Genomic DNA, 22,794 nt, shown 5'->3' with positions numbered 1-22,794 from the left:
TTTCTCTCTCTGCTGCTAAGTACTACTAAGTGTACGTATTGCAACACTGTATAGGTTGAGCATCCCTATGCATTTTTCTCTTTCTGCTACTAATACCTAGCATGTCCATAGTACTAAGTGTACACAACTATACAGACTGAGTATGTATGGTGTCTCTCTGCTGCTACTGCCTAATATGTCTATAGTACTACTAGGTGTACACAGAACTATACAAACCTATAATACATGGATGTCTCTTTCTGCTGCTACTACCTAACATGTCTATAATACTACTAAGAGTTCACAGAACTATACAGACCTAATATGCATGGGCGTCTCTCTGCTGCTACTGCCTAACATGTCTATAGTACTACTAAGAGTTCACAGAACTATACAGACCTAGTATGCATGGGCGTCTCTCTGCTGCTACTACCTGAAATGCCTATAGTACTACTAAGAGTTCACAGAACTATACAGACCTAGTATGCATGGGCGTCTCTCTGCTGCTACTACCTGAAATGCCTATAGTACTACTAAGTGCACAGTATGTAGTGCTGTACAGACTGAATATCCTGAGTGCCCTTGGGCATTTCTTCAAGATTTTTTTTTCATGTATTCTGCTGTTTTATGGAGTTTCCAATATTTTCAGCAGCTGAGAATCCTTATAATAAATGAGTGACTACATAAAGCCCTTGCCGGGTACACAGTATAACACACATTTATGTGGTGTCAGTCCCTGTTAGGCTGGGAGGAGGAACTTGGCCAGTGACCTTATGGCATCAGATCACAAGAAGACCCTGGCAGAGGCCGAACTGGGCACTATTCACACTGTGATAAGTCTGGTGAACCAGACTCAATGGCCATAAAACAGGGATGAAGCGAATCCAGCTTTTTTTTGCTGCTGGAGGTGATCATCATGGAACTGGCAGCTTGCCCAGTTGGAAGGGGGTGTGGGAATAAAAGGCTAAAAGTGTCAAGCTCCACACTCCTTGAGCAGCAGTTCAGGGAATTGTGTGAACCCTGTGCACTGTCATGCCAGAAGCAAAACAAATAAATTAGTAAATCAGGAAAGGGGATCAGAACCAGTTCTGAGAGAGGCTGGGAAGAAGGTGATGAGGGGGAAAAAAAAGTAAGAATATCTGAATCCATTCCCTGCAATAAATTTGCAGGCAATCCCGAGCAGAAATGTATTGACATGACCACTTGATGTCACTGTGACTGCAGCAAAGGTCTGAGACAAGCTGAGGAACAGGACGACGGGGCCATCACATAATTAACTTTCTTTTAATAAGGTACCATATATGGCCTCAAAAGCCTGATGGTGCCTGCAAGACTCTGAGCACTGACACAAATACATATTAGCACTCCAGCTATAACCCGATGGCAAAGTCCCTGTACAAAGCATAGCACTGAGGACGCAGTAAGGGGATAAGTCAGGTGATACATCCCAGCAGAAGATGATCCTTCCAGCAGAAAGGGGAATGTATGATCCAACGCCAAAGATTTAATCACAGCAGTAACCAGGAGCCTCTTACTTAATGCAGTCAGCACTGATTCATAGGCTTAGTTTCAACCTCAACTTTTATGTAGGTTTCAAAGTCATTAGAACCCTACAGACACAGATATGCTGCTCTCACGTCAAACTACTTTCGCTGTAGCTCTGCCGTTTGCTTCCTAGGACCATTCACAAGTCACCTTTTAACTCCCTGGCTGGGAGTAACACAAGATGGGGGCTGAGCACGTCTGGAGGTAAGAGGGGCTCTGCCTTTAAATGTCTATTGGATCTCTCTTTGGGGTTTTATAAGCAGCCTAATTTAATTGGGGCTTAGATGATGCCCTGAACTGGCTCTCTTCTTTTCAGGAAGGGATATCCTCATGAGTGTTCCTCAAAGGGAAAATGATCACTCAGTTGTGCACACTAATCCCCTAATTCTTTTTAATCTATCTACTCAGCTCCCTGGGGGAATATCATGGCTGGAGTGGGGTCTCTCTTTAGATGGGGGGTGGAGTATTTCAGGGTGGGGGGTGTATATGTGATGGAGGGTACCTGGAGGGGGTCTCTATTTAGATGGGGTGGGGGGTTGTATGTGTGATGGAGGGTAGCTGGAGGGTGTGTGTGATGGAGGGTAGCTGGACGTGGTCTCTTTAGATGGGGTGGGATATTTCAGGGTGGGTGTGTGTGTGTAATGGAGAGTAGCTGAAGGGGGTCTCTTTAGATGGGGGTGGGGTATTTCAGGGGGGGTGTATGTGTGATGGAGGGTAACTGGATGGGGGTCTTTCTTTAGATGGGGTGGGGTATTTCTGGGTGAGTGTGTATTATTGCACTTCTTTGGGGGGGGGGGGGGGGAGATTATGCCCTGTCATGCCTCTGGCTTTACACATGGGTGGCTCCAGCCATCCTCGCTACAGGAATGTAAGGAATGGGAGTGGGCAGGGTAAGAGGAGGGAGTGCCGGGGGCCGGTACCAGCTCCACACACGGAAGGTCTCTGTCTTGTGCCTGAGCTCAGGAAGCAGGATAGACCCACACCGAGAAGGCTGGATCGGGAAGTGCAGAGGTAAAAACGGGGCCCATGAACAGGAAAGCAGGAGGTAAAGGGGAGCAGTTCCAACCAGCGAAATGGGCAGCTGGCATGGGGGAGGAGAGATCTGCAGGTAACAAGGAAGAGCTGTCCCAACCGGGCCAGGGAGCAGCACAAGTGCAGTATTAGATGCCGCATAATACCAGTCTGGACCTGCATGGCCATTGGCAGGTCCCTCGCGTGCAGGGTCTGGCAATAAGATAGATGCTAAGCCCAAACTCCTGGGGCACCCGAACTAGGACTGGCACAGAGATCCTTTTACTTTGCCAGTTTCTTGTAGCATCTGAATTCATGATTTGGAGGAGAAAGGTGAACTTACCTGCAGAACAAGCCTTGTGCAAATGTTACCCTTCTCTGCCTATATAGAAGTAGGTGCAGGTCTCGCCGCGTACGTATGTCTGTGTACTTTTAACTGCATTAAAAAGAGGTTGGGGGAATGCAGAAGCATAGGATATTTTAATATTCCCCCTTATTCCTTACACAGTGGTCCTGCCTTTCCTTGCCTCATTTCATTCCGCTTCTAGGATTTTTCTTCAAATTTTATTTGAATAAAGTGTGTATCTTTTTCATGTGAAGGTTATCCTTCCCTGTCTCCGCCTTTGGGCTGTTTGTACTATATTTGTACTTTCCCGGATTTAATGTGACGGCTGCATAGGAGGCTGAGGAAGTTCAGGGCAGCGTTTCCCACCTGTGCCTAACATGCAAAATTAAGAGATGCATTATAATATTGTCTCTCTCTATTATACATTTTGAGGACAGCAATGCCATAAACCTGCCCAGGTACCCAGGAATGCCAAGTGCTAGATGAGGTCTGGCAGTTCTAGATGTGGTGGACATACAGCCATGTCACGCTTTGTTTTATTCTAATCTAGGATGCTCTCTCTATTAGGGAAATTAATCAGACCCCTGCTAACACAGAGGCTCTGCTGCCACACTTTTCTACCATGCATTCATTCCCCTCTTATAGAGCCACATTGCGACTGGGGAGGAAAGGGTGTAAGTTACTCGACAGACAGAGATGGAACTAAACCACAGGACTTAAACTGATTGAAAAAGAAATTCAGTTTTGCAAGACCTCCAGAAACTGCATTTCCTTCTGTAGAGTAATTCTCATTTCTACCCTGCAGGTGACAGATTCTGTCTTCCATGTGGGGTTTTAGCGTCTGGATCAATGTAAGTGGCCACTCAGAGGATGCTGAAGATGGCCTGCACCCTGGCAGAGGTTTCTGTTCAGTGCCCTCACTCCTCGGAGCAGTACTGCAAGCACTAGGAGGAGAGCAGACCTACACGAAGACCAGTGGGTGCCTACTGCTGACAGGTGAGAGGATGAGATTCCTTTAGAGCAATGGTTCCCAGAGAGAGGTCTGCCAGAAGGGAGAGAATCAGAGAGCAGCTTGACCACTCCCCTGAGGATCTCTGGGGGAGAAGGCTGTGGAGGGAAGGAGAGCCAGCACACAGGGTGAGTGGAGAAAACTCAGGAAGAAGCCATGAGTGAGTGGGAGAGCACTCAGGAAGGTGCTATGGGGGGGGGGGGGAGGCAGAGAAGCAGGAGGGAAAGAACTTGTAAAGGGGCTATGAGAGAGGATGAGATCAGGAAGAGGCAAGGAAGGAGAGGTCCAGAGAAGAGGACTCAGGAGAGAGGGCAGGAGAGATTAGCATAGGGATAAAGGGACAGAGCATGGTGAAATCCCTGCAGCTAATTGCAGCACCACTGGTGATGGGACTGAGGGAGAAGGAGAGAGACTGGCGAGGGGAGTGAGGCTGATAGGGACTGGAGGGGGTCCCTAACACTTTTGAATGTTAGAAAGGTTGGGAGCCCCTGCTTTAGAAGATGGTAAAAAAACGTCTATAGCAGCGATTGGCTGTCCGAGTCTTTTATTACACCAAAAAGATTTCCTGGCTGGCTTGAAAGAGGAGTTTAAGAAATGTGTACATGGTGATTTCAGTTAGGACAAAACCCCCAAATCCTTCTTTACCAGAAGAGAACAAATCCCCTGATCTGCTCCCATTCATGTAAAGAGGAGGAGAATGAATCGGAGCAGCTCAGCTGCTCTGGAGGGCCTGATATAATCAGGTGTGCTCTATTAGAAAAGCAGAACTGCCATAGATCCCTACACATAACCTATATGCTAGTAAAATATGTCACTTGGGAATGCAGAACACAGATGCTCACAAAATACAGAAAAAAGTGATCATAAAGTATAAACAAACATGCAGATGAAAATTGTAATAAGCTAGACAATGCATATCATTCAAGAATGGAAAAACAGAAACATCACCATTCCTCACAAAACAAACAATAAACCATGAAATAAAAGAAAAAATCAAAATAATACTACTCATAAGCTAGACAATGTATATAATTCAAGAATGGAAAAACAGAAACATCAAACAATAAAACCATGAAATAAAAAAAATCAAAATAATAATAAGCTAGACAATGCATATCATTCAAGAATGGAAAAACAGAAACATCACCATTCCTCACAAAACAAACAATAAACCATGAAATAAAAGAAAAAATCAAAATAATACTACTCATAAGCTAGACAATGTATATAATTCAAGAATGGAAAAACAGAAACATCAAACAATAAAACCATGAAATAAAAAAAATCAAAATAATAATAAGCTAGACAATGCATATCATTCAAGAATGGAAAAACAGAAACATCACCATTCCTCACAAAACAAACAATAAACCATGAAATAAAAGAAAAAATCAAAATAATACTACTCATAAGCTAGACAATGTATATAATTCAAGAATGGAAAAACAGAAACATCAAACAATAAAACCATGAAATAAAAAAAATCAAAATAATAATAAGCTAGACAATGCATATCATTCAAGAATGGAAAAACAGAAACATCAAACAATAAAACCATGAAATAAAAAAAAATCAAACCACTTCTTTTCACCCATGACTACTGAACAGTCCTCCAAGCTCAACTACTGCAACTCCCTCCTTTTGGGTCTCCTATCCACCTCCCTCAGACGGTTGCAGTTATTACAGAAGGCAGCAGCAAGATCACTTATGATCAGATCTTTTATGAGATCTCACCGATCCTCAAAAAGCTACACTGGCTACCTATTCCGTTCAGAATACAATACAAAGCCCTAACTCTCATTCACAAAGCCCTCTACAATGACAAGTTTAACTGGATGAATGCATCCCTTCATTTTTACACCCCCCCCCCCCCCCCCCAAAGGAACCTCCGATCCACCAACACCGGGCTACTCCCAATACCTTCACTGAAAATGACACCTGGCCACACAAAATGACACACCTGACCACAATAGGAGAGCACGCACTTTCTGTGGCAGGACCCTCCCTCTGGAACAACTTACCTATTCATCTAAGATTGGATCCCACGACTCAATCCTTCAAAAGAAACCTCAAAACATGGCTCTTTCTAAAACACCTTTCCTCTAGCCACCTAAGACCTGTCCACCAATTGCACAAAGATGAGTTTCCCTCCCCAGTAATCCACCCTTCAACTATGACTCCAGCAGCATAGTTTGCTCCGCCTATTCCAGATCACTATTGACACAATTTTATCATCTTTATAAGCTCACCCAGTCTTAGCAACCCCTAGATCTCTTTGGCTCCCTATTAATGAACAATTACATAATAATAACCATCCCTAAAGCTTCCTGTTTGTCTCCACTGCTGCCTCCTGTTCAGGGGTGGATTGGCCTATCGGGCATCCCCCGGTGGGCCGGTCGCTCTAGTCACGTGGCCGGCCGAGCACGGCAGTGACAAGAGCCACGCTCGGCAGACCACATGGTATCTCCAGGGCGGCGAATTCCCAGGCCGGTCGTCAGCGGGAATCCACCCCTGCTCCTGTTCAAACTTAATCTAAGTCAGACAGTAAAAAAAAACAGTGTTGCTCTATACTAAATCATGCTAAGTTAAACAATAAGAAACAATGTTGCTCTCTTGTTTTATCCTAAGTTAATCTGTAAGAAACAATGTTACTCTTGTGCATTCTAAGTTATGCCAAGTTAAGCTGTAAGAAACTATTTTGCCCCTTGCTTCATCCTAAATTAAATTGTTAGAAATAATGTTACATTGTAAATCACAAGCCAATCTCTTCTTATATCCTCAGTTGCATTGTAAACCGATGTGATATCTCAGATTGAATGTCGGTATATAAAAACAAATAGTAAAGCCATACTAATAAGAATAAATATTTGAAAACAGATGTTGAATAGAATAGCATCCAATAATTAACTGATATGAAATTTTAAAAAATGTACCAAACACTAATAAAATATTTCAAAGCAGCAGTCACATCAAATAAAATCCAATAATTAGAGCAAGGCTAAAGATTATCCTACACTTTCCATACCTGGGAACTTTTGATTTCCATTCAACCTGAGATTGTCGTGGATTAGTTGGGGGGAGAGAGGGTGCATACTTTATCCTCTCTGTATCTTCTCCATCACAAAAAAAGATATAGTTATGATGGAGAAGGTACAGAGAAGGGCAACCAAAATGATAAAGGAGATGAAACAGCTCCTCTATGAGGAAAGACTGAAGAGGCTAGGGCTGTTCAGTTTGGAGAAGAGACAGCTGAGGGGGGATATGAAAGAGGCCTTTAAGATCATGAGAGGTCTTGAAAAATAGATGTGAATCAGTTATTTACACTTTTGGATAATAGAAGGACTAGAGGGCATTCCATGAAGTTAGCAAGTAGCACATTTAAGACTAATCAGAGAAAATTATTTTTCACTCATTGCACAAAGCTCTGGAACTTGTTGCCAGAGGATGTGGTTAGTGCAGTTAGTGTAGCTGTGTTCAAAAAAGGATTGGATAAGTTCTTGGAGAAGTCCATTAACTGTATTAAGTTTACATAGGGAATAGACACTGCTATTAATTGCATCAGTAGCATGGGATCTTCTTAGTGTTTGGGTAATTGCCAGGTTCTTGTGGCCTGGTTTGGCCACTGTTGGAAACAGGATGCTGGGCTTGATGGACCCTTGGTCTGACCTAGCATAGCAATTTCTTATGTTCTTTATTCCCTAGCACAGCCTGTAAAAACTGTGCCTATTGCTTAGAATTATATATATAATATATAAAATGATAGATATATATAGAAGTCGCTTAGGTGTTATCTCATGGAAATCCCATCCTAATGAAAGCATTAGATAGTGAAGAGAGGTACACACAAAACAAACACAAATCAAGTTGTGTACATAACAGATTTTTGGGCAGGTACATCATGTCTGAGAGACTCCTCTCAGCTTGTTGCTCTATTTGGCACATATTTTGAGCTCCTATTTGCTTGCTGCCTCAAGAGTTAACGTTAAACTGTGCCGTGAATTTGATTATAGAAACTTTCAACCCAGCTTCCTACTGGAAAACTAGTTTATGCTTATATGATTGTGGTCTTAATCCTTCATCCAGCTGCTTTCATACATGGAGAATTCATTGGGGGATAGGGGGGGGGGACAGGCCAGTTCACTTTCACTGCAATCACTGTGATGTCATCGTGCATTTTGAAAGCTGCACTGCCATTGGTTAGTTCCTGGGGGCACCAGCTGACCCCATTTCTTGCCTAGATGGGGAAAATCAACTCTTCTGTTTACACAAGAAACTCCTAACAGAGAAATTCAGATAAGGAACATGCATGAAGCTCTGTGCCACGGAAGGAAAGTGGTCATCATGAGATCCCCCATGTTTCCTTAGCTTCTAAGGTGTGATTAGCATGTCTGCACATTCTTCATGCACTGCACTCTCCCATCCCATGAATGCAGCCAAAAGATTAAAGGAATGATTGTGTTGTAAACGGAAGATACATTTATCTATGGAGGAGATAAATAAGAATTTGAGACACCTGGTGTGTGTCTTTAAATCTTTCATTTTAGGGTTTTCTTCTTTGATTTAACTTTGCGATGATAATTTTGGGGAAGGTGTTAATTCACCTGACCCAGCCAGAAAGAGACAGAGTATTTTGGAGAAGTGACAACCTATGAGGAAAGACATGCTTGCTGTACATGGCAGGGGTCATACCTTGGGGGGGGGGGGGGTGAGTAGACCAACTAAACCCAAGCGAGACAGGACCACCGAAACCTAAGTGCAGGAGAAAGGGAACCTCAGGCTCTGACAGACCTTGCACATGGAAACACTTTCCTGGTAAAAAGCACACTCAGTTCTTTGAGCTAGAGAAAGTATGCAAAAAAAAAAAACCCAAACTGATAAGCAGGAAATGAATGGGAGGAAATAACCCCAAGCAGGAACAAGTTTCTTGGACTGTATTTGGGCCCAGGGGGCAGCAGGTAGTGCAGCTGCCAGAATCTCATCTCTTTAATTTCTGCATTATATAAAGTGACTCATTCCCTGTACGCTTAACCATCTGCTGCCCGACGAGCTGCAAATGTGTCAGGGAGCAAAGAAGGAGCCAGAAGCCCTTACCTCCAAAGTGTTAAGCGCTGGGCACTTCAGATCTGCCGTGAATGCTTTGTTTTTTTGTTAATCATTAACTGTAGGGTGCTGGAATTTGCCTAAACACACAGGTCCGTAGGAGAAGGTCTGCACAACAGTCTTGGAAAGGAAAGATGCCTTTGTTTCTTGGGTGGGTGGGGTGGTCCTTGGAATAAGCAGTGAGCTTTTCCAGATGTCAATCTGCAGTGCAAAATCTGGGCTCAAAGAATGTGCATCCATAACAAAGTCTCTATAATACATATAAACATGCTGCTCCCCAAATCATCTGTTCTCAGGCATTCACCTTAATACATATATTTTATATCAAGACTCCTTAAGTCCCAGCCTCTCCCAGCAGGAGGCACTGTAGGGAATGGTGCAGGAGCACTGGGTATGGGGGTCACAGCTCCTGCAGTCCCAGCCTCTCCCAGCAGGAGCTGCTGTAGGGAATGGTGCAGGAGCACTAGGTATGGGGGGGGGGATTCACAGCTCCTGCAGTCCCAGCCTCTCCCAGCAGGAGGCGCTGTAGGGAATGATGCAGGAGCACTGGGTATATGGGGGTCACAGCTCCTGCAGTCCCAGCCTCTCCCAGCAGGAGGCACTGGAGGGAATGGTGCAGGAGCTCTGGATATTGGGGGGGGGGGGGGGAGTCACAGCTCCTACAGTCCCAGCCTCTCCCAGCAGGAGGCGCTGTAGGGAATGGTGCAGGAGCACTGGGTATGGGAGTCACAGCTCCTGCAGTCCCAGCCTCTCCCAGCAGGAGGCGCTGTAGGGAATGATGCAGGAGCACTGGGTATGGGGGGGGGGGGGGGGGGGAGTCACAGCTCCTGCAGTCCCAGCCTCTCCCAGCAGGAGGCGCTGTAGGGAATGGTGCAAGAGCACTGGGTATGGGGAGAGTCACAGCTCCTGCAGTCCCAGCCTCTCCCAGCAGGAGGCGCTGTAGGGAATGATGCAGGAGCACTGGGTATGGGGGGAGTCACAGCTCCTGCAGTCCCAGCCTCTCCCAGCAGGAGGCGCTGTAGGGAATGATGCAGGAGCACTGGGTATGGGGGGGAGTCACAGCTCCTGCAGTCCCAGCCTCTCCCAGCAGGAGGCGCTGTAGGGAATGGTGCAGGAGTGCTGGGTATGGGGGAAGTCACAGCTCCTGCAGTCCCAGCCTCTCCCAGCAGGAGGCGCTGTAGGGAATGGTGCAGGAGCACTGGGTATGGGGGGAGTCACAGCTCCTGCAGTCCCAGCAGGAGGCGCTGTAGGGAATGGTGCAGGAGCACTGGGTATGGGGGAAGTCACAGCTCCTGCAGTCCCAGCCTCTCCCAGCAGGAGCTGTAGGGGATGGTGCAGGAGCACTGGGTATGGGGGGAGTCACAGCTCCTGCAGTCCCAGCCTCTCCCAGCAGGAGGCGCTGTAGGGAATGGTGCAGGAGTGCTGGGTATGGGGGAAGTCACAGCTCCTGCAGTCCCAGCCTCTCCCAGCAGGAGGCGCTGTAGGGAATGGTGCAGGAGCACTGGGTATGGGGGGAGTCACAGCTCCTGCAGTCCCAGCCTCTCCCAGCAGGAGGCGCTGTAGGGAATGGTGCAGAAGCACTGGGTATGGGGGAAGTCACAGCTCCTGCAGTCCCAGCCTCTCCCAGCAGGAGCTGTAGGGGATGGTGCAGGAGCACTGGGTATGGGAGGGGAGGGGGGGAGCCCTCAGCTCCTGCAGTTCCAGCCTTGCCCAGCAGGAGGCAATGCAAATAATTGTGTAACAAGTTCACTGGCTGCCTGAACCTCTCCCCATAGTTATCATTGTAAGAGAAGGTATGACTGGCTGTAACTCTCTCCCCAGCACTTCTAGATAATGCTGCTTACTGCTCCTGGTTTACCCAGCTATTCCCCACCCCGTGTAGGGAAGGGTAGACTAGCAGGTTGCATAATTCACCTGTTGGAACACGTTTGCTTTGCAGTAATGGGATGGTGGCAGCGCTTACCTTCGTTGCAACCGGACGTCACTCCTGGCTGCCAGAGCGAGTACAGGTCCCTGGGCAGAGTCTGCTGCCTTCTTGGGGTCTGAACCCCTCCTGTGCGCTCTGACAGGGTTTAGGTTTTGTGTTTTGGTAGGGTACAATGGCTGTGATGCACTTGGCCATGCTGGTGGTGGAAGATGGTGTTATGTTGCTGGGTAAGGGGGTGAATCTCATGGGGGCTGACTGGTTTTCATGCACCACCCTTTACCGTGCTGCTATGTCCGTGTAATCTCTTCAGGGCAGGAGTGCAGCACAGGAGCTCCCTACACATTTTACACACTTTATTTCCAAGCACAACAGCTTATCTCGGTTTGTTTCCATGTAGGGGCTTTGCTACGGATTCTATTCTTGGCTTAACACAGCAGATCATCTAAACAGGAAATTAAAGGCTCAATGCTGTCGCAGTCTCTTTACTCAGTCCATTTACCATCGATATTCCCCAACTAGCTGCCTCCTAACCATCAAGCAAACAAAATTCCTACCGCTATTGCTTATTCTCGGACTTCTGGCCATAGACAACTCTTCCTCTTCAGGTTTGTGCGTTTTCTTTTCTCTCTAGCTTTAATCTCCCTAATAGGCTTCAGCTGTTTAATTGTCTTTAATTGAGCAGCTGGCCCCCCTCAAATATCACTTCCTGTCCTGCCCGCCCAGCACACCTGAAGACTACATGTCCCAGGAGGCTCCAGTCCACTGTGACTCCCTTCCAGCCTGCTCCCTCTAGCGGCAAACTGCGGTAAATGCAGTCTGTCACACTGCACTGGAAACCAAAGCCGGGTCCCTGAGCAGGGCAGAGTGCACTGGTACCCCCGGGCCCGGCAGAGTGCACTGGTACCCCCGGGCCCGGCAGAAGCAGCCCTGTGCTTTGTGCTCAGGTCTATATCATTGGCAGTACAGCAGGAATAGCAACGGCAGGTCATCTTCTAAAGCTTTTTATATTACTACAGACTTTTTTTTTGGGGGGGGGGATGTTTTCCACACTTTCCTATTGAGAAAATAGCTCTCAAACACCCCCCCCCCTCCTCTGACCTGGGTGAAATGTGGGAACAGTGATGGATTTGACAGACCTGTTGTGGTGCTCCTACAGACCACAAGGTCATCTTTTGATGTAATATGAAAGGAATTTTGGGTTAAGATTAGACAGTGTTGGGTAAAGTTACCCTCACACATGAATCAGATTGAGCTTGCTAGATAAAATGCAATTTTTAGTCACTTTCTGAAGTCACAGTGCAGTCCAGCCTTCTGGTTCCCACTTGACCTGACAAGCAGGATCAGCAGGGCTCGGTGGGGACCATGCGTGGTGCTGATGGTCCCCATGACTCTCTAGAAAGGCAGGTAAATCCAAATGCTCTGGAGATAGCATCCAGCTGTGGGAATTTCTGTCATTGTGGAGTGTGTAAGAGCTCAGATTTGGGCCATGCTCTGGACTGATTGATGCCATCAGTAATTTTAATGGTACTTTTACTGGGTGGCTGAAACTGGCCAAGGGTTTCTTGCTGGCATATAAGGCCCTTAGAGTTCTTCCTGTAAAAGGTAGGGGGAGGGGGGATGTGACTTGAGGTTGCCATCCTCCATACTTAGCTTCCACCCCTGATGTCTTCCAACTATTTGTCTAAAGATGGCACTGACCCCCACACTCCTTCCCTCCCTTTGGTGCTCTGTGTTCTAAACATGGCAGAGGGTCCAAGGGAATAGAGGAGGAGGAGGGAGGTTAATGTTTTATTCATACATACACACCGCCGAAAGTTTGTCCTGAAATGTAAACTGCTTTAGGTCTGCGTGGAATGGCTGCTTTATTTTTCCACTGATGGATCACGCGAGAAACAGGAAATTTCAGCTGTAGATCCCAAGAGAAACCTTTACTGGATTCCTTAAGAAAACAATTTCATTTTTCAGGAAACTAGCAGGAGTAATAGATGGAATCCATGAAAGAAAAGCTGAAGAAAGAACTTGAAGAGGAGTTAAAATTGAATTCTGAAGAACTGCGGAGCCATGCCTGGTACCACGGACCCCTTCCACGCAAGGTAATTACCCTTCCTGCAAAATGTGGCCTGAAATTCTGGTCACACTCCCCACAGGAAAATATCTTTCCTGCAGTACGTGACCTGGAACCCTGCCCACCTTCTCCAGAGAGGTAGAGGCCCTTCCTGTAGAAGGTGACCTGGTACCCTGTCCACCTTCTCCAGAGAAGTAAATGCTCTTCCTGTAAAACGTGATCTGGTACCCTACCCACCTTCTCCAGAGAGGTAAATGCCCTTCCTGCAGAATGTGACCTGGAACCCTGCCCACCTTCTCCAGAGAGGTAGAGGCCCTTCCTGCAGAATGTGACCTGGAACCCTGCCCACCTTCTCCAGAGAGGTAGAGGCCCTTCCTGTAGAACGTGACCTGGTATCCTGTCCACCTTCTCCAGAGAGGTAAATACCCTTCCTGTAGAATGTGACATGGAACCCTGCCCACCTTCTCCAGAGAAGTAAATACGCTTCCTGTAGAACGTGACCTGGAACCCTGACCACCTTCGCCAGCGAGGTAAAATAACATAGTAATGACAGCAGCTAAAGACCAAATGGTCCATCATCTAGTCTGCCCAGCAATTTGTTTATAGTAGTAACTGCTACTCTGTGCTATTAACCCCATGCAGAAACGTTACACTATCTCTTTCTTCAAGCCTTTAGGGATCTGCAGTATAGGTAAATACCCTTCCTATAGAATGTGACCTGGTACCCTGCCCACCTTCTCCAGAGAAGTAAATGCTCTTCCTGTAGAACGTGACCTGGAACCCTGCCCACCTTCTCCAGAGAGGTAGAGGCACTTCCTGTAGAACGTGACCTGGTACCCTGCCCACCTTCTCCAGAGAGGTAGAGGCCCTTCCTGTAGAACGTGACCTGGTATCCTGTCCACCTTCTCCAGAGAGGTAGAGGCCCTTCCTGTACACCGTGACATGGAACCCTGCCCACCTTCTCCAGAGAAGTAAATACGCTTCCTGTAGAACGTGACCTGGAACCCTGCCCACCTTCGCCAGCGAGGTAACATAACATAGTAATGACAGCAGCTAAAGACCAAATGGTCCATCATCTAGTCTGCCCAGCAATTTGTTTATAGTAGTAACTGCTACTCTGTGCAATTAACCCCATGCAGAAACGTTACACTATCTCTTTCTTCAAGCCTTTAGGGATCTGCAGTATAGGTAAATACCCTTCCTATAGAATGTGACCTGGTACCCTGCCCACTTTCTCCAGAGAAGTAAATGCTCTTCCTGTAGAATGTGACCTGGAACCCTGCCCACCTTCTCCAGTGAGGTAACATAACATAGTAATGACAGCAGCTAAAGACCAAATGGTCCATCTAGTCTGCCCAGCAATTTGTTTATGGTAGTAACTGCAACTCTGTGCAGTTAACCCCATGCAGAAATATTACTCTTTCTTCAAGCCTTTAGGGATCTGCAGTATAGGTAAATACCCTTCCTATAGAATGTGACCTGGTACCCTGCCCACCCTCTCCAGAGAGGTAGATGCCCTTTCTGTGGAATGCAGTCTGGCCCTCTAGACACCTCCCATGGGAGGGCAGGAAGGATTTAAGCTGTGTAGTGACCCTCTGGTGAGAGCAAGTTGGGAGACAAGGAGAGACCTTAAATTGGAGAATGCTGAATCATCTGAATAATAAAATCTTTGCTCTGACAAAGCAGCTGCAGTAAGTTATTCCCACACAATTAGCTTCGGCTGTGCACTGTATGTCCTGAGACGGACAAAGTTCTTTTCTGGTCATTGTGAATACATTGTGTTTCCCTTCAGTCTGGTTCACCATCAGATAACATAGAAATAGAGAAAAATGATGGCAGAAAAAGGCATATGACCTACCCAATCTGCCCATCTGCACCTACAGCTTAGCTCTACAATCCTTTCCCCTCCCTCAATCCCATGTTCCGTGCTTGCTTGACTTCAGATCCTGCCCTTGTCTCCAGCATTTGCACTGGGAGGATGCTGCAGGTCTCCGCTACCCTCGCTCTGTAAAGGAATATCTCCTCAGATAACTCTCAACCCCCATTCACCCCACCTGCTAGAGGCTCGCTGCCTGTGCATGTAAGTCTCTGAGATATTTAAATGGCTCCTGCCTTTCCTCTAGGATGTACATGCTTAGATCTTTAAGTCTATCCCTCTGTGCTTGAGAATGAAGACCACTGTACTGGAGGGAGGGAACGAGAGAGAGAGGGGCGAGGGAGGAATGAGGAATAGAGCCATAAAAGATGGGAAAAAGATTCTCTTGTTTCTGGGAATGTTCTAACCGGAGAATTGTATTGCAATCTACTGAACTTGTTTTATCTGCTTTGATTAATAAGGATGTTGAAAGATAGAACAAACACCACTGACCATTTCAGTAGCCTCCCACTGGAGCGACTCCAACCTGTTTCTATCCTTTTGAAGGTGCGGTCTCCAGCCTTGCACTCAGTATTCCCAGTGAGGTCTCACCAGGGGCAATATCTCACCGCTGACCATTCCTCTCCCCATGCAGTCCAGCATCTTTCTAGCTTTTCCTATCACTTTAAGATCATCAGATATGCTCACCCCCAGATCCTGCTCTTCTTTCATGCAGAGAATTTCACCTCAAAGCTGTACCACTCCCTTGGGCTTTTGCTTCCTGAGCCTGCTTGGGGTAGCATTAAATCTCGGGTGCCAGACTCTAGCGCCCTCCTCATGCTTCCCCCCCCTTTCAGAGTGGCTGCCCTGTAAAGATTTTGGTATTTCTGGAAGAAAACAAAACCTTTTCTACTAGCCCTCGGTTCAGCTGTGCTAATGCAGGTCACGCGGGTTCCTTCCATTTCCACAGGAGGCTGAAGCTCTTCTGCAGACCGATGGCCATTTCTTAATCAGAGATTCACGTTCCAGTCCTGGAGACTACGTCCTCACCTGTAAGTTCGGACAAGAGGCGCTGCACTTCAAGATCATCCGGGTAGTGCTCCGACCCAAGAAAGGCTATTCCCGCACTCTCTTTCAGTTTGAGCAGGAACAATTTGATAATATCCCAGCTCTGGTTCGATTCTATGTGGGCAACCGCAAAATTATTTCGGAAGGAAGTGAAGCTGTCATTGTGCACCCCGTCACCAGAAATGTCCCCCTACGACTACTGGAGGAGAGGTACCGAGAGCCAGGTCAGCAACCCAAGGAGCTTATGAGGAGGCAAAGCTTCCGAGCAGCTACCCCAGCGGAAGCACTGGAGAGCAATCTGCTGAGGTACACCAAGAATAGCCTTTATTCTAATTTCACTTTTATTTAGCATTATGAGTGATGAAAAAAGAACAACTGCAGTGCTTTTGTGCCTCAACTTTCATCAGTGACTGACATGAGAAAGATCATTTGTAGTACTAGAATTATTATCTACAAATCATATTGGCACCTGCCAATCCAGTACTGAGAACTGCACACACACAGCTCTACCAATGTACCTCATTCCTTAGCTGCAGCACCTCCTGCTATTCCAGTACTGAGACCCTCACACACAGCTCTGCCAATGCACCTGCCCTGCAGCACCTCCTTCTATTCCAGTACTGAGACCCTCACACACAGCTCTGCCAATGCTCCTCACTCCTGCCCTGCAGCACCCCTGCTATTCCAGTACTGAGACCCTCACACACAGCTCTGCCAATGCTCCTCACTCCTGCCCTGCAGCACCCCTGCTATTCCAGTACTGAGACCCTCACACACAGCTCTGCCAATGCTCCTCACTCCTGCCCTGCAGCACCCCCTGCTATTCCAGTACTGAGACCCTCACACACAGCTCTGCCAATGCACCTCACTCCTGCCCTGCAGCACCCCCTGCTATTCCAGTACTGAGACCCTCACACACAGCTCTGCCAATGCACCTCACTCCTGCCCTGCAGCACCCCCTGCTATTCCAGTACTGAGACCCTCACACACAGCTCTGCCAATGCACCTCACTCCTGCCCTGCAGCACCCCCTGCTATTCCAGTACTGAGACCCTCACACACAGCTCTACCAATGTACCTCATTCCTTAGCTGCAGCACCTCCTGCTATTCCAGTACTAAGACACACACAGCTCTGCCAATGCACCTGCCCTGCAGCACCCCTTGCTATTCCAGTACTGAGACCCTCACACACAGCTCTGCCAATGCACCTCACTCCTGCCCTGCAGCACCCCCTGCTATTCTAGTACTGAGACCCTCACACACAGCTCTGCCAATGCACCTCACTCCTGCCCTGCAGCACCCCCTGCTATTCCAGTACTGAGACCCTCACACACAGCTCTGCCAATGCACCTCACTCCTGCCCTGCAGCACCTCCTTCTATTCCAGTACTGAGACCCTCACACACACACAGCTCTGCCAATGCACCTCACTCCTGCCCTGCAGCACCCCCTGCTATTCCAGTACTGAGACCCTCATACACAGCTCTACCAATGCACCTCACTCCTGGCCTGCAGCACCTCCTTCTATTCCAGTACTGAGACCCTCACTCACACACAGCTCTGCCAATGCACCTCACTCCTGCCCTGCAGCACCTCCTTCTATTCCAGTACTGAGACCCTCACACACACACAGCTCTGCCAATGCACCTCACTCCTGCCCTGCAGCACCCCCTGCTATTCCAGTACTGAGACCCTCATACACAGCTCTGCCAATGCACCTCACTCCTGGCCTGCAGCACCTCCTGCTATTCCAGTACTGAGACCCTCACACACACACAGCTCTGCCAATGCACCTCACTCCTGCCCTGCAGCACCCCCTGCTATTCCAGTACTGAGACCCTCACACACAGCTCTGCCAATGCACCTCACTCCTGCCCTGCAGCACCCCCTGCTATTCCAGTACTGAGACCCTCACACACACACAGCTCTGCCAATGCACCTCACTCCCCGCCCTGCAGCACCTCCTGCTGTTCCAGTACTGAGACCCTCACACACACACAGCTCTACCAATGCACCTCACTCCTGCCCTGCAGCACCCCCTGCTATTCCAGTACTGAGACCCTCACACACAGCTCTACCAATGCACCTCACTCCTGCCCTGCAGCACCCCCTGCTATTCCAGTACTGAGACCCTCACACACAGCTCTACCAATGCACCTCACTCCTCCCCTGCAGCACCTCCTGCTATCCCCGTACAGAGACCCTCTCTCACAGCTCTGCCAATGCTCCTCACTCCTGCCCTGCAGCACCCCCTGCTATTCCAGTACTGAGACCCTGACACAGCTCTGCCAATGCACCTCACTCCCACCCTGCACCTCCTGCTATTCCAGTACTGAGACCCTCACACACAGCTCTGCCAATGCACCTCACTCCTGCCCTGCAGCACCCCCTGCTATTCCAGTACTGAGACCCTCACACACAGCTCTGCCAATGTACCTCACTCCTGCCCTGCAGCACCCCCTGCTATTCCAGTACTGAGACCCTCACACACAGCTCTGCCAATGCACCTCACTCCTGCCCTGCAGCACCCCCTGCTATTCCAGTACTGAGACCCTCACACATAGCTCTGCCAATGCACCTCACTCCTGCCCTGCAGCGCCTCCTGCTATTCCAGTACTGAGACCCTCACACACAGCTCTGCCAATGCACCTCACTCCTGCCCTGCAGCACCCCCTGCTATTCCAGTACTGAGACCCTCACACACAGCTCTGCCAATGCACCTCACTCCTGCCCTGCAGTGCCTCCTGCTATTCCAGTACTGAGACCCCACACACAGCTCTGCCAATGCACCTCACTCCTGCCCTGCAGCACCCCCTGCTATTCCAGTACTGAGACCCTCACACACAGCTCTGCCAATGCACCTCACTCCTGCCCTGCAGCACCTCCTTCGATTCCAGTACTGAGACCCTCACACACACACAGCTCTGCCAATGCACCTCACTCCTGCCCTGCAGCACCCCCTGCTATTCCAGTACTCAGACCCTCACACACATACAGCTCTACCAATGCACCTCACTCCTGCCCTGCAGCACCCGCTGCTATTCCAGTACTGAGACCCTCACACACAGCTCTACCAATGCACCTCACTCCTGGCCTGCAGCACCTCCTGCTATTCCAGTACTGAGACCCTCACACCCAGCTCTGCCAATGCACCTCACTCCTGCCCTGCAGCACCCCCTGCTATTCCAGTACTGAGACCCTCACACACACACAGCTCTGTGAATGCACCTCACTCCCGCCCTGCAGCACCTCCTGCTATTCCAGTACTGAGACTCTCACACACAGCTCTGCCAATGCACCTCACTCCTGCCCTGCAGCACCCCCTGCTATTCCAGTACTGAGACCCTCACACACAGCTCTACCAATGTACCTCATTCCTTAGCTGCAGCACCTCCTGCTATTCCAGTACTAAGACACACACAGCTCTGCCAATGCACCTGCCCTGCAGCACCCCTTGCTATTCCAGTACTGAGACCCTCACACACAGCTCTGCCAATGCACCTCACTCCTGCCCTGCAGCACCTCCTGCTATTCCAGTACTGAGACCCTCACACATAGCTCTGCCAATGCACCTCACTCCGGCCCTGTAGCACCCCCTGCTATTCCAGTACTGAGACCCTCACACACAGCTCTGTCAATGCACCTCACTCCTGCCCTGTAGCACCCCCTGCTATTCCAGTACTGAGACCCTCACACACACACAGCTCTGCCAATGCACCTCGCTCCTGCCCTGCAGCACCCCCTGCTATTCCAGTACTGAGACCCTCACACACAGCTCTGCCAATGCACTTCACTCCTGCCCTGCAGCACCCCCTGCTATTCCAGTACTGAGACCCTCACACACAGCTCTGCCAATGCACCTCACTCCTGCCCTGCAGCACCTCCTGCTATTCCAGTACTGAGACCCTCACACACACACAGCTCTGCCAATGCACCTCACTCCTGCCCTGCAGCACCCCCTGCTATTCCAGTACTGAGACCCTCACACACATACAGCTCTACCAATGCACCTCACTCCTGCCCTGCAGCACCCGCTGCTATTCCAGTACTGAGACCCTCACACACAGCTCTACCAATGCACCTCACTCCTGGCCTGCAGCACCTCCTGCTATTCCAGTACTGAGACCCTCACACACAGCTCTGCCAATGCACCTCACTCCTGCCCTGCAGCACCCCCTGCTATTCCAGTACTGAGACCCTCACACACACACAGCTCTGCCAATGCACCTCACTCCTGCCCTGCAGCACCCTCTGCTATTCCAGTACTGAGACCCTCACACACACACAGCTCTACCAATGCACCTCACTCCTGCCCTGCAGCACCCCCTGCTATTCCAGTACTGAGACCCTCACACACACACACAGCTCTACCAATGCACCTCACTCCTGCCCTGCAGCACCTCCTGCTATCCCCGTACAGAGACCCTCACACACAGCTCTGCCAATGCTCCTCACTCCTGCCCTGCAGCACCCCCTGCTATTCCAGTACTGAGACCCTGACACAGCTCTGCCAATGCACCTCTCCTGCCCTGCAGCACTTCCTGCTATTCCAGTACTGAGACCCTCACACACAGCTCTGCCAATGCACCTCACTCCTGCCCTGCAGCACCCGCTGCTATTCCAGTACTGAGACCCTCACACACAGCTCTACCAATGCACCTCACTCCTGGCCTGCAGCACCTCCTGCTATTCCAGTACTGAGACCCTCACACACAGCTCTGCCAATGCACCTCACTCCTGCCCTGCAGCACCCCCTGCTATTCCAGTACTGAGACCCTCACACACAGCTCTGCCAATGCACCTCACTCCTGCCCTGCAGCGCCTCCTGCTATTCCAGTACTGAGACCCTCACACACAGCTCTGCCAATGCACCTCACTCCTGCCCTGCAGCACCCCCTGCTATTCCAGTACTGAGACCCTCACACACAGCTCTGCCAATGCACCTCACTCCTGCCCTGCAGCACCCCCTGCTATTCCAGTACTGAGACCCTCACACACAGCTCTGCCAATGCACCTCACTCCTGCCCTGCAGCGCCTCCTGCTATTCCAGTACTGAGACCCTCACACACAGCTCTGCCAATGCACCTCACTCCTGCCCTGCAGCACCCCCTGCTATTCCAGTACTGAGACCCTCACACACACAGCTCTGCCAGTGCACCTCACTCCTGCCCTGCAGCACCCCCTGCTATTCCAGTACTGAGACCCTGACACACAGCTCTGCCAATGCACTTCACTCCTGCCCTGCAGCACCCCCTGCTATTCCAGTACTGAGACCCTCACACACACAGCTCTGCCAGTGCACCTTATTTCTAACAATAGATCATGCTGTGCTAGTTTTTAGCCTTGCGATGATCAGCTCTGCACCGTGGCCTAAGAACTGCATTTACTCAGATAAAGTAACCTGTCTAAAACGTATCCTTATTTAGTTAAGCCAGAATTTCATACAGGATTTCTTAGTGTGCGCACTGTTAGAAGGGTTCAGTCAGAAGTTCACGCGGGCTTTCTCAAACAGGCCGATTCTGTAAAGTGCGCTCCGCTGAGTGCAGCGTTTTATCTGTGGTTGGATGCGCGTTTTTGATGCACGTCCACTACCCCTTATACAGTAAGGGGTTTAGCATATCCAAAGTGCGTCTAAACCCCCACCCCCGAAACTAATAGTGCTCATCACATGCAAATGCATGCTGATGAGGCTATTAGTTATCCTAGCGATATTAAGTGGGAGAAACCAAAAATGTAAAAATAAATAAATAAATTGCCAGCCAGTCAGGATAGGGAAACAGACACTCAGTTTTACTGGTGTCCATTTTCCTAATCCATGGCTGTCAGTGGGTTCAGAAAACTGGTGCTCGTAAAATGGAGTCATTTCCTGACCCCGCTGACTGCCACCTCACCTGGGGTTCCACTGCCAAGGAGGCGCTAGGGATGCACTATTGTCCCTAGCACCTCCGTTTTATCACAAGACCCCTCATTTAAATACAGGATCACGTGCCCAGGAGAGGTGGCTGGGTGCGCATTGGGAGAGCAGACACTCAACACTGAGCACCCGTTTTCCCGTAAACCTTACAGAATCAGCCTGATTGTGTGCACTGTTTGGGTAAGAAGCAATCAGTTAAGCCAGAAGTACATATATGCTAAATAAGAGCGCACACATTTCCACATGCACATTTGGCCCTTCTTGTTCATATTCATAAATAACAGGTACAAATTACATGGACACAATGCACATACTTTGCACTAGTATATCTATTTTTAACATTGGAGAAATTACTTACCTGATATTTTTGTTTTCCTTAGTGTAGACAGATGGACTCAGGACCAATGGGTATTGTTCTCTTCTGCTAGTAGATGAGAGACGGAGTCAGATTTCAAAGCTGACGTCACTCTAGATATACCCCTGCAGTAACCTCAGCTCTTCAGTATCTCTCCGTCTCCTAGCAGATGTGGACACTGTCCCACACACTAGAATAGTGTTAAGAATTACAGCAAAGAAGAAACAAAATTTACCTTAAAGAAGATCGCGCCCCGCTCTCCTGCGGTGATACCTAAGGGTCCCTCCCCCAGTCGAGAATTCCTGAAGTGATCTCAGATATCCCTCAGAGGTGTGCCTTGGTCCGGTAGCCGGTTTCCGGCATGGACTTAGCCCCCAGTGTGGCTGAAAGGCAGCAGGTGCAGAAACGAGCGTAGCAGTGAAGGTAGTATAGTATTTTACTAGTATATCAACTCTTTAACACACGTACTTTACACTAGTTCATGGATATGCATACTTTGTATTAGTACACCAATGCCGTTAATACATGTACTTTATACTAGTATGCAGTAGTACATCAGTGCTTTAACACAATTTATATTATAAGACACATACTGTACACTAATGGAACACACATACTTTG

General features: G+C 48.8%; 1 protein-coding gene across 1 annotated transcript in view; it reads left to right on the top strand.

Moving 5' to 3' along the window:
* Nucleotides 1-2,446: 2,446 nt before the first annotated feature.
* Nucleotides 2,447-22,794, top strand: part of LOC115080771 (breast cancer anti-estrogen resistance protein 3-like) — a 31,854-nt gene continuing 11,506 nt past the window's right edge. Inside the window, 4 exon segments of the mRNA XM_029585170.1 lie at nt 2,447-2,535; nt 3,687-3,877; nt 12,883-13,010; nt 15,808-16,211. Coding sequence (XP_029441030.1) covers nt 12,903-13,010; nt 15,808-16,211 — 512 coding nt within the window. The 5' untranslated portion in view covers nt 2,447-2,535; nt 3,687-3,877; nt 12,883-12,902.

The sequence above is a fragment of the Rhinatrema bivittatum genome, chromosome 19 (assembly GCF_901001135.1).
Source record: "Rhinatrema bivittatum chromosome 19, aRhiBiv1.1, whole genome shotgun sequence".
NCBI lineage: Eukaryota > Metazoa > Chordata > Amphibia > Gymnophiona > Rhinatrematidae > Rhinatrema > Rhinatrema bivittatum.
Note: the sequence above shows the minus strand (reverse complement) of the source record. Positions and strands in the feature narration are given on the sequence as shown.